The sequence below is a fragment of the Vombatus ursinus genome, unplaced genomic scaffold (assembly GCF_900497805.2).
Source record: "Vombatus ursinus unplaced genomic scaffold, bare-nosed wombat genome assembly UNPS02003292.1, whole genome shotgun sequence".
Taxonomy (NCBI): domain Eukaryota; kingdom Metazoa; phylum Chordata; class Mammalia; order Diprotodontia; family Vombatidae; genus Vombatus; species Vombatus ursinus.
The window spans coordinates 1,861,015-1,876,940 of record NW_020943070.1 but is presented as its reverse complement, the minus strand read 5'-3'; the positions used below and the strand labels follow the sequence as shown (position 1 = coordinate 1,876,940).

At 46.4% G+C, this 15,926-nt stretch overlaps 1 protein-coding gene across 5 annotated transcripts in view; it reads left to right on the top strand.

Moving 5' to 3' along the window:
- The window catches only part of GRAP2 (GRB2 related adaptor protein 2), a 92,022-nt gene that overhangs the window by 58,893 nt on the left and 17,203 nt on the right, over positions 1-15,926 (top strand). For 2 of the 5 annotated variants that reach the window (XM_027873809.1, XM_027873829.1), the window contains exons 3-4: positions 3,824-3,907; positions 15,739-15,830. In XM_027873809.1, coding sequence (XP_027729610.1) covers positions 3,830-3,907; positions 15,739-15,830 — 170 coding nt within the window. In that variant the 5' untranslated portion in view covers positions 3,824-3,829. The other 3 variants (XM_027873818.1, XM_027873838.1, XM_027873800.1) reach the window with 3 other exon arrangements.

Genomic DNA, 15,926 nt, shown 5'->3' with positions numbered 1-15,926 from the left:
TGGATCTGGAGACTGAGGGCCTGAGTTCAAACGTCTGCTCTCCTTACAGCCTAGAAGACAGGATGCTTTGCACTGCAGTTTCCTCATCTGGAGGCGAGGGTGTTGGCGTAAGGGACCTCTGAGATTCCTTTCGGTTCTGGAGCTACGGTTCTATGACTAAACAATTCTGCGAGATGACCCTGGGGGTCCTGGGTGCTCAGCATCTGTTTCTCTGCCGTGGAAATTCACATTTGCTAAGGATGCACAGCAGAAAGGCAGCACCTGAGAGAAACCCAGAAGCTTCCCTTCTCCTGCTTTGTAGGACGGCCAGCTGGACCCCACGCGAGGCATTCTCTCTGCTCTCAAAATCCCTGCAAAATCTCCCATCCTCGGCCTGCTCACCGCCACATCTGCCACACCCTCTCTGCTCATGGCTGCCTCCCAGAATCCTCCTCAACTCGGCTCGAGGAAGCCTTTCTGACGCCCCTGTCCCGGCCATCCCCCTCCTTAGACTTACCAGGATGCCTGCCTGTCCCCGAGCAGAGCGTCAGCCCCTCGAGAGCAGAGACATCTGGCTGTTCATCTTTGCCTCCCCAGCACCCGGGACAGGGCCCTGCACACGGCCTCAACGACCGGCATCTATCTGTATCCCTGCCCTGTTCCTGGGGCGCCAGGGCCGCGGCATCTACCGGGGCAGTTTTACATCAGAGGAAACAGAGGCTCAGCTACTTAGAGGGTCAGAGATTTAGAGCTGGAAGGGCCTCCAGAGGCCACTAAGTCCAGTCCTCTCATTTTACGGAAGAGGAAACTATGTGTCCAAGGTTACATAATGTCAGAGGCAGGACTGGAATCCAGGTCCTCCTGACTCCAGTGCCCTATCCACCGCCCCAGGCAGGGATTTGAACCCGTGCATGCTTAATACACATTTGAGGAGCTAAACTGGAGCGGACTTGAAATCAGTCCGGGGGGGCCTGGTGTCAGGCATGACTCATGACCAGGCTCTGGATTAGATTCCAGAGGCCACGCATCTGATGGTGACCTTAGCTCCCACAGAGAGGAGTGTGGCTGGTCATGCCAGTGTCTATCAGAGGCACGCCAGCCCGTGGGGCGGCCCCCCAGTATCCCCAGCTGCCCCTGCTCCAGCCCAGGAGGCCCTCGGGTTCCCCTTCCCTTGCCTCCCTGTGTCCCGGCTCCCCGGCCCAGAAGGGACGACGCAGAAGCGGGGGGAGACCTTCCCACTCAGAGCCGCTGTCCCAATTTACTAGTGATTGAAAGTGATTACTGCTGGAGAGTTGTTTGTTAGCCAACCTCCAGCGAGCGTTTGAGACGCAGTCAAATTTTCAGCAGCAGCAGCTGAAATGCTTTTGTTGCCAAACTGCGGCTTTGAGGATTCCTGTCTTCCTGACAGCCGGTCTCCTTCCTGCAGAGCCCAAGGACTCCACGGGTCACAGGGGCTAAGCCTGGCGCCGTAATAGGATAAATCTCTAGATCCAGTTCAGCAAACAGTTACTGGGCATCTGCTCTAGCTCCTATTTCTAGAGCCCTGTAGACATTGTTTCATGTGCTCCTCACAGCACCCCTGGGAGGTCAGAGCTACTATTAGCCCCACTTTAGAGATGAGGAAACCGAGGCAAACGGGGCTAAGTGACTCACCCAAGGTCTTGTTGTTCAGTCGTGTCTGACTCTTCATGACCCCATTTGTGGTTTTCTTGGCAGAGACACGAGTGGTTTGCCATTTCCTTCTCCAGCTCATTTTCCAGATGAGGAAACTGAGGCAAACAGGGTGAAGTGACTTGTCCAGGGTCACACAGGGCTAACTGTCTGAAACAGAATTCTCAATGACATTCTCCTGAATTCGGGCCTAGTGCTCTAGTCACTATATTAAGGTGCATCTGTGCTGCATTTGGCACTATGCTAGGCCCTGGGGATATGGCAATAGAGCTTTCATTCTCCTGGGGGTGAGCAGCATGGACGTGGCATGGCATAGTGGAGAGAGCAGATTCGGAATCAGGGGCAGTGGGTTCAAATCCCCAGCTCTCCTACCTTACTACCCATGTGACTTTACACAAGCCATTTCATGATCTGCAGCCTCAGTTTCCTCATCTATAAAAGGAGGGAGCTAGACCAGATGCCTTCTAAAGTCCTTTCCAGCTCTAAAATCTATGAACACACAAAGTCATTTAAGGATGGGAAGGGTGGTATAGATAACAAAGGGGATGAAGACAGGCCTTGTGCGTCGGAGGTAGTGAGGCCTTGAAGAGTGAGGAGGGATCCAAGAAGCAGCAGTGAGGGAGGGCATTCCTGGTTTGGCTCACAGCCCAGGCAAAGGTATAGAGAGGGGAGATGGCTTGTCTCATGCAGGGAGCAGTTTGGTGACTGGAGGATGTTGTCTACAGGGGAGAGCCATGTAAAATCAGTTTGGAAAACCAGGTCGGAGCCAGACTGTGGAGGGCTTTCCATTCCATTCCATGCAGAGGCTTCTGAATCTTCTAGAAGCAATAGGGAGCCAGAGTAGTTTATTGAGCAAAGGAGTAAGAGGGTCGAAGTTTTTAGAGTTGGAAAGGGGGCTCAGAGACCATCTAACCCCACCCTTTTCTTTTTACAGACGAGGCCCATGGGGAGCAGTGATTTGGCCAAGGCCGCACAGATAGCAAACCTGAGGAGCAGGACAACTGACTCCAAATTCAGCTCTTTCCCCTGACCCATCCTGCCTCTAAGTCTGCATTTAGGAATATCAATGTGGCAGCCTTAGGAGGAGTGGACTGGAGGCAGAGAGACTAATGAGAAGGCTATGCCACAGTTTAACCAAGAGGGGAGGGCCTCAGACACACGGAGTAAGGATGTGGGAGAAGACGATAATTCCGAGAATTTAGAAAGCACTTCTCTCTTAAAGTAGTTCACGTAAATGAGCTCACTTATCCCCAACAAAGGCCTCAATGGATTTAATAGAGTTCACTTATTAAGTGCCTACTGTATGCGCAGCACTGTGCCAGGTGCTGGGGTTCTGAGATAATGATGACGAAGCACGACCTGTGCTCAAGGAGCTTACATTCTCCAGGAGGATCCAGTATGTAAACAGACAAAACATTAGAAGGTAATCTGAGGAGAAGGAAAAGAGCAGTGACCGCCAAGGGGATGAGGGAAGACTCCCTGTACGGGGTGGTTCCTCAGCTGAGCCTTGAAGGAGAGTTGGATAGAGGGCAGCTATGGCTAGCCCCTTTTTAGAAATGGTAAGACCAAGATCTTAAGAGGAGAGTGGACTTTCCCAGACAATTTCAGGAACCTGACGAAGCTGAAATTAGTCCTTCCAACTCTCCACAAAGGTGCCTTTCTGTTCTCTAGACCATAAAAATGCTCGCTTTGATCCAGTTGCCATGGAAAAACCTCTACGAAATTTGTAGGACAATCTCGCCGTCCCCACCAGGCTGCCAGCCCCTCCCACTTCAAGTCTGAGGGGATGGCCGAGCCCTGGGTCATTATCAGAAGGAAACAGGCTTCACAGAAGATGTGGGTGGAAGGCCTGTCAAGGCCTCCAGAGGAAAAAAGAGATAAAGGGGAAATGGAGAGGCTGAGGAGGGCTCGCCTTCGTGGGCCCTTGTGGTCAACGGCCGCCTTTGGGAGCGCTCCTGGGATGCACGGGAACGTCCTCCCGAGGAGTCTAGGGCCTGAGCCAGAAACAGGCACCCTCCCTGGGCCGGGGTGGGGGCATTTCCCTCTCTGGAGTCACAGGAACGGTCAGATGGTGCTCTCTGTGGACTGGTCCAGGGGCCCCGAAGCCCACCAGCTGGGCAGCCAGCCCTTCTCAGGCAGAAAGGAGGAATAACAGAATTGTCTCTTCCCCCAGGCCAGGATGGAGGCCATTGCCAAGTTTGATTTCAACGCCTCCGGAGAGGACGAGCTAAGTTTTCACACGGGAGATGTCCTGAAGGTAAGAGACAGAACCCTAGGAAGCATGTATTTTTTTAGCTTATTGGAGGATAAACATTCCAAGTCATCAGCCCAGCACTGGATGCCTGGGTCCATTAGGAACCGCACCATTTTCCTCTAAGAATGAGTTTGCTGTATGAGGACTAGTCCAGCATGAGCAAAAATAACCCAGGGAGGCAGCTGAACTCTGATTCACTGCTGGTTGGGTCTCAGAGAACAGAGAATATAACTCCATCTTCCTCCTCCCCATAGAGGAGTGGAGGACTATGGGGATGGAATGTGGAATACACTGAAGGGTCCAGTCCCGGAGCCCTGGTCCCTCGGCTTTCCTTTACTCTTTACTTTATTAGGAAGAGGAGTTAGTTCTACTGTGAGGGGGTATGGAATATTTTGGGAAATGACTACAAAGTTTAAGAAATTAAAGGCATCAATAAAACATTTTAAAATCAGTCAAATGCAGGGCGGAGATTCAGAAAATAAGTAGACGAGGTGTGGCCCGATAAAGCCCACGTCTCCAGAGTCTGTTTTGGGGGATTTTTGCTTGAGCTCTAGAGTGGGGGGGGGAGGCGCTTTGTCGACTACTGGAGAAGGGAGCCCGTGGAGTTTTGAGGTAGCAGAGACCTTGGGGATTATCCGGTCCCAGCCTCATCTGCAGCCGAGGCAGAGAAAGGAAGCGACCTCCCCAAGGCCATCTGACTGGTGGGTGAGCCCAAACTCGGACCCAGGGCACCTTCAGCACTTCCAGGGTGACTTTATCAGTGTGGTCACAGCCCTTCCAGACTTCAGCACTTGCTATGGATGCTCAATAATTCATTAGCTGGTGGGCCTCTGTCTGGGCAGACAGCCATTCCAAGGCCTTGCCACGAGCAGCCTGCGGACGTCCCCTTCCCTCGATCTGGAACGTCTGGGCTGGTACATGGATACCAGCCCACGTGAGCTTGCTCTCTGCTGGCATTGGGCACCCCCCCAACCCCCAGCACGGTAGACGATGAGATGGGGGCTTCCCTTCCGGCATCCTTGCCCAATCATTCCCATGGTGCCACCGCTCTCCCTTGACCCCTTCCCCTGCTCTGCCAAGCCTCAGGCTCCAAGAGCTCTACAAGGCCTTTCCTACCCTCCCCAGAGACAGCTGTCACTCTGGGTCTACAGTCCAGAAGCCCCCCCCCCCAAAAAAAGAGAAAGGGCCTTGTCAGCATGAGCCTGAGGCATGGAGGAACCATCAGAGAAGGACGAGCAGCTGGGTGTCCCTCTGAGGTGGGAGTATTGGGCCTGGCGTCACAAAGACCTGAGTTCAAAACCTGCCTAGAACTCTTACAAGCTGTGTGACCCTGGGCAAGTCACTCCTCTCATCAAGCCTCAGTTTCCTCATCAGTGGAATGAGCATAAAAATACTTGTAGTATCCACCTCAAAAGGTCGTCATGAGATTCCAATGACAGAATGCACGGGAAGGGCTTCGCCAACCTGGAAACACCACACAAATGTCACTCATTGCTGGTGGGGCTGCTACTGCTGTCCATCCTGTGTTTCTGAACAGAACCAGTGACATCCCAGGGGATGCCTTGACTTGTTCGGGAGCTGGATTTAAGTGAGGCAGGGATCATTTGTATGATCACTATAGTGGGGGTGCGGGGAGTGGTGAGGAGCGTTATTCAACCACTCCCACTGCCCCCCCACCCCACTGCTGGTCACTGCCTGGTTGGGTTCCCAGCACAAACACTCTCGACCCTAGGAAACTACATCAAGGGATTTGTTATTATACCTCCCTCTCCCTCTCCCCTCCCCCTCCTCCTCCTCCTTTTCCCCTCTTCCTTCTCCTTCTCCTTCCTCTTCCTCTCTCGGCTTTGATAGTGATGCTAATTGGACAGAACATGTGAAAACAGTGCAGACTCCTCCAAGAGTGTGTGAAAAGCCTTAGAACAGCCAGCCCTGGGAGCACAAGAGTGAACGTGAGCGCCCCTGGCCATTGCGCCAGATTCTGCAAACCCTGCCTGGGCATGAGAGTATCCACAGTCATCATTTAATAAAACAGACTGGTCTGGGGAGTGTGGCGCAGTAGAGAGAACTGTGGAGAAAGATTTGGAGGCAGAAGATCTGGGTTCAAATTCCCCTCTGCAACTTACTACCTATGGGATCATGGCCAAGTCCGTAGACCCTTCTGGACCTCAGTTTCCTCATCCGTAAGATAAGAAGGTTGGACTTAATGGCCTCGAAGATCCCTTGCATCTCTGAATCTTTGAGCCCTTGAACCCATGGGAATCGATATAATCAGCAAAAGAGCACAGAGAGAGAAGAGAAGGAAGCCCAGGGTAGAGACGGATGTGCACATTGTGGTTTTTTCCCCCCCACACTTAATCTCAACACACTCCTTCCCCTCCTGCCTCAAGGCAGACCTACCAGGACTTTGAGAAGTTTGAACAGTGGAAAGAGCTATGTCTCTGGAGCCAGAGGAGCTGGGTTCAAATTCTGCCTCTGCACTTTCTATCTGTGACCTTGGGCAACTCACTTCCCTTCCCTGGGCCTCAGTTTCTCCACCCGGGAAATGAGTGGGTTCGACAGAATGATCTCTGAAATCCCTTCCCACTGAGTCCTTGGTCCTGGGTCTTCAGGAGTTCCCCAGTTCCACCCAGCCCTTCCACTGCCCATGATGCCTATCTCTTCCCACACTTTAGAAGGCAAGGGGCAAACATTAATTAAGCACCTGCTACATGCCAGGCACTTTGTTAAGCATAAATGGTATCTCACTTGATGCCAGAAGGCTGGCAGTTTCACAAAGATGAAAGCGCAGTAAACCTCAGTGGCTATGACGTCACTCGTTTACCCAGAACTCTCTGCTGGCACTCAGATAATGGGTGTGGAAGATAAGGAAGCCAAACCGATGGGGAGATGAGAACAGGAAACAGGAGGCCCCCCACCACAGCAATGGGAGGAAACCGCCACGCGCCATCCCCTCAGCCCAGGCACAGAAAGGGAGACGAAAATGAGCCTTCAGCGCGGCCTGCGTGGCCTGCCAACGAACCGGGCTGGAAACCCCGTCTCTCATCACTCAGGCTTCAAGGGACCGAGGCAGAGAAAAGGGACATGGGAGGAAACCTCAGAGCAAAGGTCCCGCAGAGGCCTCTGGCAGAGGGAAGGAGCATGACAGGATGTGGCAAGGGCTGGGGGCACCTTCCAAATTTGGCACCCTGGGGCAAAGACCCAGCTGCCTGCCCTGGTTACGGCTCCACATCCTCCTACCCACATAACACGAGACAAGTCTTTCCCTCCCCCTGGGCCTCAGCTTCCCTGTCTGTACAATGAGGAGGTCAGCCCACATCACCTCCAAGGTCCCTTCTCCCTGTAAATCCTGCGATCCAGACATGTCGTCCCTGTCTAAATTACTTTCTCTGTAATATCCTCACTTATCTACGCACAGAACATCGGCTGCCCGGACTGAACTCCCCAGGTCTGCACCCTGGGGAGGAAGGATTCTCCGAAGCGAGATGCTCCTACATCTTTGATGTGAGCACCAGCTCTCTGGGCTTGAATGCTGATTGCCTCTTACAGGTGCCCGAACACCCTCGCTGTAGGAGACCAGCCAAGGTGTTCAAGGCCCTGGGAAGCTCTTTCTTAACAATTTCTCAAGCTGTCAAAGACGGGACCCATTTTTATTCCCTCAATCCAATCTATTAAGTTCAAAGCTTCTGCACACAGCATTTTCAGAGAACTCCTGACCCCGTCCTTGCTTCTCTGAGCTGTGGTTTTCCACCGTCATCAGACCTCCCATTTGGAGAGTATTTTATAGCCAGGCATCATTTCCAGATACTTTCTCCAGGTTCGATCCTCAAAAACAGCCCAGAGAGGAAGGGGCATGGCTCATTTTTCAGATGAGAAAACACAGAGAGGTCCTAGTGACTAATAAGTCACTAATAGCAAGTGTGTCAACAAAGGTTTGCAAAGCATTCTACTTGTATTATCTCATTTCATCATCACAACAACCCTGGGAGATGGGTGCTTTGATTTTCCCCTTTTAACAGATGAGGAAACTGAGGCATAGGGAGAGGAAGTGATTTTCTCAATGTCACATAGCTAATAAAGATGAGTTCAAGATTTGAACCAGAGCTCTCTTTTTTTTACATTCGGTTTTCATTTTATTTTTTCTCACATGTAAACAAAACATTTTAACATTCAATTTTTTTAAATTTTGAATTCCAAATTTTCTCCCTCTCTCCACTTCCCCAAGGCAAACAACTTGATATAGATTATGCATGTGCAATCATGCAAAATATATTTCCATACTAGCCACGTTGCAAAAGAAAATGCAGACCAAAAAAACAAGAATAATGAAGAAAGTAAAACAATGTGTGCTTCGATCTGTATTCAGACTCCATCAGCTCATTCTGTGCAGGTGGATAACATTTTTCATCATAAGTCCTTTGTGACTGTCTTGATTCATTGTATTGTGAAGAATGGCTAAGTCATTCACAGCTGTTCATCATACAATATTGCAGATACTGTGTACAACGTTCTCCTGGTTCTGCTCGCTTCACTTTATGTCAGTTCATATAAGTCTTCCCAGGTTTTTCGGAGAGCATCCTGCTCATCAGAATTTTTTATATGGCAATAATATTTTATCGCAATCATATATCACAGCTTGTTCAGCCATTCCCCAATTGATGGGCATCCTTTCAATTTCCAATTCTTTGCCACCACAAAAAGAGTTGTTATAAGTATTTTTGTAAATGTGGGTCCTTTTCATTTTTCTTTGATCTTTTTGAGATACACACCTACTAGCGGTATCGCTGGATCAAAGGGTATGTACATTTTATAGCCTTTGGGCATAGTTTCAAATTTCTCTCCAGAATGATTGAATCAGTTCACAACTCCACAAACAGTGTATTAATGTCCCAATTTTCCCACGTCTCATTCAACATTTGCCATTTTTCTTTTTGGTCATATTAGCCAATGTGATCGGTGTGAAGTGTACCTTAGAGTTGTTTTAATTTGCACTTCTCTAATCAATAGTGATTTCAAGCACTTTTTCATATGACTATAGACGGCTTTGATTTCTTCTTCTGAATGCTGCCTGTTCATATCCTTTGACCTTTTATCAATTGGGGAATGACTCATATTCTTATAAATTTGACTTAATTCTCTGTACACTTGAGAAATGAGGCCTTTATGCTGCAATTCTTTCCCCAGTTTCTTGCTTCCCTTCCAATCTTGGCTACATTGGTTTGGTTTGTGCAAACCCTTTTTAATTTGATATAATCAAAATTATTCATTTTATAGCCCAGAATGATCTTGTTTGGTCACAAATCCTTCCCTCATCCATAAATCTGACAGGTAAAATATTCCACACTTCCCTTATTTTCCATTTATGTCCAAATCATGTGCCCATTTTGACCTTATCTTGGTATACAGTATGAGATGTTGATCTATACCTAGTTTCTGCCAAACTGCTTTCCCATTTTCCCAGCAACTTTTTTCAAATAGTGATTTCTTGTCCCCAAATCTTAAATCTTTGCATTTATCAAACACTAGATTTCTACGGTCATTTACTACGGTATCTTGTGTATCTCATCTATTCCACTGATCTACCACTCCATTTCTAAGCCAGTACCAGATTGTTTTGATGATGACCACTTTGTAATACAGTTCAGATCTGGTACTGCTAAGCCACTCTCCCTCACATTTTTTTCATCGATTTCCTTGATATTCTTGACCTTTTGTTCTTCCGGATGAATTGTGTTAGCATTTTTTCTAGCTCTATAAAATATTTTTTGGTAATTTGTTTGGCATGGCACTGAATAAGTAAATTAATTTAGGTAGAATTGACATTTTTATTACATTGGGTCAGCCTACCTGGGTAAATAATATTTCTCCAATTGTTTAGATCTGACTTTATTTGTGTGAAAAGTGTTTTGTAATTGTGTTCACATATAGTTAGTTCCTAGATTTATCTTGGCAGGTAGACACCCAAGGATTTTATATGATCTAGTTCTTTTAAATGGAATTTCTTTTTCTATCTCTTCCTGCTGGGCTTTGTTGGTAACATATGAAATGCTGATGATTTATTGGGTTTATTTTCTATCCTGCAACTTTGCTGAAGTTGTTGATTATTTCAACCAGTTTTTTAATTGATATTCTAGGATTCTCTAAGTATATCATCATATCATCTGCAGAGTGAGAGTTTTGGTTCTTCATTGCCTATTTTAATTCCTTCAATTTCTTTTTCTACTCTTATTGCTATACCTAGTATTTCTATAATAGTATTGAATGATAATGGTAATAATGGGCATCCTCGCTTCAATCCTAATCTTCTACTTTATCCCCATTACAGATAAAGTTTACTGATGGTAGATAATACTTATCATTTCTGGGAAAGTTCCATTTATTCCTATGCTTTCTAGTGTTTTTTAATAGGAATGGGTGTTGTAGTTCATCAAAAACTTTTTCTGCATCTATTGAGATAATCATATGATTTCTACTGATTTTGTTATTGATATGGTCGGTTGTGCTGATAGTTTTCCTAATATTGTACTAGCCCTGCATCCCTGGTATAAATCCTACCTTATCATAGTGTATGATCTTTGTGATACATTGTTTTAATCTCCTTGCTAGTATTTTATTTAAAAATTTTGCATCAATATTCATTAGAGAAATTGGTCTATACTAATTTCCTTTCTCTGTTTTTGCTCTTCCTGATTTAGGTATCAGCACCATATTTGTGTCATAAAAGAAATTTGGTAGTTGTTTGCCTATTTTCTGAAATAGTTTATGTAGTATTGGAATTAATTGCTCTTTAAATGTTGGGCAGAATTTCTTATGAATCCATATGGTCCCGGGAATTTTTTCTTCGCTAGCTCATTTATGGTTTGTTCAATTTCTTTTTTTTTGATAGTTATTTAAGTATTCTTTTCCTCTTCTGTTAATCTGGGCATTTTATGTTTTTGTAAATATTCATCCATTTTGCTTAGATTGTCAGATTTATTGGTATATATAATTGAGCAAAATAACTTCTAATAATTGCTTTAATTTCATCTTCATTGGTGGTGAAGTCACTCTTTTCATTTTCGATGCTCAGTAATTTGATTATCTTCTTCCTTTTTTTAAATCAATTTGAGCAATGGTTTATCTCTTATACTATTTTTTCATAAAACCAGTTCCTACTTTTATTTATCAGTTCAACGGTTTTCTTGCTTTCAATTTTATTAATCTCCCTTTGATTTTTCAGAATTTCCAATTTGGTGTTTAATTGGAGATTTTTAATTTGTTCTAGTTTAAGTTTTTTTAGTCATATGCCCAATTCATTGATCCGCTCTTTCTCTAAGTTATTGACGTGAGCATTTAGAGATATAAATTTTGTCCTAAGTAATGCTTCAGCTACATCCCATTTTTGGTATGCTGTCTCATTGTTGTCCCTCTCTTTAATGAAATCATTGTTTCTATGATTTGTTCTTTGACCCGCTCATTCTTTAGGATTAAATTATTTAGATTCCAATTAATTTTTAATACATGTTTTCCCAGCCCTTTATCGAATATAATTTTATTGCATTATGGTCTGAAAAGGATGCACTTAATATTTCTGCTTTTCTGCATTTGATTGAGGTTTTTATGCCCTAAAACATGGTCAGTTTTTGTGAAGGTACCATGTACAGCTGAGAAAAAGGTATTCTCCCTTCTATTCCCATTCAGTTTTCTACAGAAGTCTATCATATCTAACTTTTCTAAAATTCTATCTCTTAGCTTCTTTTTCCTTAACTTCTTTCTTATTTATTTTATAACCCAGAGCTTTCTGCCTCCAAATCCAGTGCTCTATCCACTACACCACACTATCTCAACAGCTTACTTTGTGCATAACTGCCCATCTTCAGTTACCAGAGGCTCAAACTATTTTGCGCTGGAAGGAACTTCAGAGATCCCCTGGCCTGACCCCATCATTATACAGATGAGAGAGCTGAGCACCTGTCACTGAAAGGACTTGTCCAAGGTCACACAGATATAGTGATGGACGCAATAACTGAGTTCAAATCCCAGCTCTGCCATGTACTATCTGTGTAGCCTTGGGTAAGTCCCTTAACCTCTCTGGGCCTCCACCTCCTCTTCTGGCCAATAAGGGGGTTGGAATAGATGGTCACTAAGGTTTCTTTAGCTCTAAAGCTGGAAGCCTATTTCCATAAGCCTATGGAACCTGCTAGGAATGCTTCTTTGGCCTTCCCTGTTCTGAGGTCCCTCCCAGCTCTGACATTCCCTGTTCTCAGGCCCTTCTATCTCCTGTTCTAAGGGCCCTTTCAGCTGAGACAGTCAGTCTGGGACGATGACCTTAGTGTTCTAGCTCCTCTCTGTACGTGCTCTTAGATGTCTCCCTGAGTCTGCTCGCTTTCTACTGACCCTTCATTGTTCACACACCAGGAGAAGAAGATGGAGCGGGGGAAGGTGGTTCAGGGGCTCTGGTCCTGGCTTTGTTCACACAAAGAGCCGGGGCTGACCAGACTACCAAGGCCTTGTCCACTGTCCCATCACCTCCCCATTAGCCTCCCACGGCACCAGCCTCACCCCATCCAGGTTCCTCCCAGGGATGCTTAGGACATTGTTTCCAAAAAGTCGTTGTTAAAAGGAGGTACTGATTTCTACCACCACCACCCCCTTTAAAAAAAATTCCTGTTCTCATTGTCATCTTTGGTTTTTATATCACCTTAATTTATTGGACACTAGGTGGCACAGTGGATAGAGCGGTGGGCCCGGAGTCCGGAAGCCCTGAGTTCCAATGTTGCTTCAGTCACTTACTAGCTGTGTGACTCTGGGCAAGTCACTCAAATGTTTCTTTGCTTCAGTTTCCTCATCTGTAAAATGGGGATAGAATAATAGTCGCTATTATGTAGACTTTGCAAACCTTAAACTGTTCTATAAATGTTAGCTATTATAATGATTTCATTAAATTTGAGCTCCTTGAGGGCATAGCATGGGAATAGAGAGCAGATTAAAAATTTGAATTCAACAATATAGGGCCTCTCTTTTGCCTCCTTTTGTATCCCCAGTGCTTAGCACAGTGCCTGGCACATAGAAGGCACTAAATACATGTATCTTGATTGATTGAAATATAGCCCTTCCCCTTCCCCTTAGTCTTAAATGAGAAAAAAGGGGTTCAACAAAGCCAACTGACAAATCAACCAATTCTGACAGTGTATAGCCTATTCCACACCCACAGTCCCCCACTTCTGCAAAAAAGAAAGGAAGGCTCTGTTTCTCCGAGGCCACGCTTGGTTACTATAATTACACAGTTAAATATTTTTTTTTACAAACTTTGCAGAGTTGTCCAATCCCTTTCCCAGCAGGCCCCTCGGGAAGCAGGCTGGCCGCCCCCATCACTCAGAACATTTCTAGGCCCCTCTTCAGGCCCCAGCCGGTGTCTCCCACCCAACCGGTCCCCAGAAAATCTCTACCTTTGGACGAAGAGCCTGACCTTGGCAAAGAGCTGAAAGACCGAGCTGGTTACTCTAGATTATCCACAGATGTTCTAAAGAGCTCTTCATTTGGACTAGTGTAGGAGATGCTGACTTTGACCTTTGGTCAAGAACCAGAGGGGGATAATAACATAGAGGAAGCATATTCTCCGATAATCTGCACGTTGCTACTCAGTCGTTTACGTCCTGTCCAACTCCTCATCCGCCCCTTGGGGTTTTCTTGGCAGAGATGCTGGAGGGGTTTGCCATTGCCTTCTCCGGCTCATTTTACAGATGAGGGAACTGAGGTCAACAGGGTGAAGTGACTTGCCCAGGGTCACACAGCTAGGAAGTGTCAGAGACCAGTGCTCTATCCCAGTGCACCATGTAGCTGCCCTGACAACCCTCGTCATTTACTCCCAAAGAGGAGTTCCAATAATAATTATCTTAAGATACCCTGACCAGGTGACTCTCCTGCTTATAAATCTTCAGTAGCTCCCTACTTCCTCTAGGAAAAGATGTACCCCACGCCCTTCAGCCTGGTACAAAAGACCCTCTATAACCTGGCTCTAACTTTCTCCTTCTAGACTTATTTCATGCTGAAGGGGTCTGTCCCCAAAGGGAAAGCATCAAGTCTACAAACACCCCCTCCTTTTTTCTTTCAGGCCCAGCACAAAGGGTGATTCAAACCCAGCACCAATGGGTCAGAGACAACCAGGTCATCCCACTGGATGGTGCTCAAGGAGAGGTCCTTATCCTGGATAAGGCATGACAGGGCACACCCCCAGGCCTCTCAGTGATACTGTTCATTGGCAAGCCTGCCATCTGTAAAAAGAAAGCAGTCCCCCATCCCTTGAGCTCATAAGAACACGCACCCAATGGTGCCTTATTCACATCATGAGCTCTGTGGGATGTTCTTCAGAAATGACAGGTCATCTCCAACCTCTGAGCATTTGCATAAACTGTACCTCAGGAGTGAGAGAGACCTTCTTTGTCACTACCTCTCAGCATTCTCCCCTTCCTTCAGGCACAGCTCATGGTCACCTTCTCCATGGAGCCCTTCCAGATCTCCCCTCTCCACTTTGTTAATACTCCCTCTCTCCTCAAATTACCCTCTATTTACTTCTCTGTGTGCAGCTGAATTCCCAGTAGATTGTAATTTCCTTGAGGTCAGCAATGGTCTCCTTATTTTTTTATATCTCTAGTCTGTTATTATTATTAACTCATATAACTTTGAACCACGCTATTATTATTATTATTATTATTATTATTATTATTATTATTACTAACAACAATTCAGAGACCCCATGCAGGTAGTATGCACCGTGCCTGGCACACCGAAAGCATTTAATGACTGTGTGCTGAGGCAGCGGAGATCCCTTCTAATCCTACACCCAGGGTCCTAGAAATGACTCCACCAAGGTCAGGCAGGGAGTGAGAGACAGGGCTAGGAATGGAAGCCAAGTTCTCTCTCTCTGCCTCCACTACCTGCTCAGGCTGGGGCAGGGTGTCTGAGGATCTCCTCCGGCTTCTTTCCATTAGCAAATTAGCACCTGCTTCCTTGATAAGAAAAGCAAATTGTCATCTGTGAAAGCCCCTGGCAGAGCCCAGCCCTGAGGTTCTGAGCTCAAGGACATCTGAGTTCTAGAGGTTTGAATGGAGAGCCATGGGGCTGTAAGGGGTGAGAGGGAACCTTGCCAAGCCAGGGAGTGGCCCCTGCTGCAGACGGCACGGGGACCTTGGTACTGGCTGGGGACAGACAAGTGCTTTGAGGTTCCCTCTCTCTTCCTCCCCTTTGGCAATCATTTCTTCTTTCCCTATGAGGCTCATTCATTCATTCCACAGTACTCCTTAAGCACCTACCAAGCTTCTGGTCCTATGCAAAGTGCTGGAGACATAAAAACAAAAATCAAATGATACCTGCCCTGAAGGAACTTGTTCTCATGGGGGGAGAGGGAATAAGCATTTACTAAGGACCTACTATGTGCCAGGCACTGGCCTAAGCACTTTATAAAAATCATGTCACTTGGTGATAATGTGTAGACAGCTAAGGACATGCAAAATGTACACAAAGATAAAAAGTCATTTCTGGGGAGAGGCGCTAGCCGCTGTCACTGTACTACTGAGCCTCAGTTTCCTCATCCGTTAAATGAGAGAGTTAGACAAGATGACATCTAAGGTTCCAAAGTTCTACCAGTCTATGCTCAGGATAGGCTCTGGGTGGGGGGGCCTGAAGCTGAGCTTTGAAGGAAGCCAGGGGATTCTGTGTGCTAGAGGTGAGGAAGGCATGCACACCTGGCATTAGGAACAGCTTGTGCAAAGGTTTGGAGACAGGAAATAGGATGTCAAGTATGTGGTACAGCAAGTAGGCTAATATAACACCTGGATGCTTGGTTCTTTTCTATGCAGATTCTCAGCAGCCAAGACGAATGGTTCAAAGCTGAGCTGAGGAGTCAAGAGGGCTACGTACCGAAAAATTTCATAGACATTCGCTTCCCTAGGTAAGTACCATCAGGGCATTAGGGAACCTTCTGAAGTGATGGAGATAGTGTGTGTGTGTGTGTGTGTGTGTGTGTGTGTGTGTGTGTGTGTGTGTG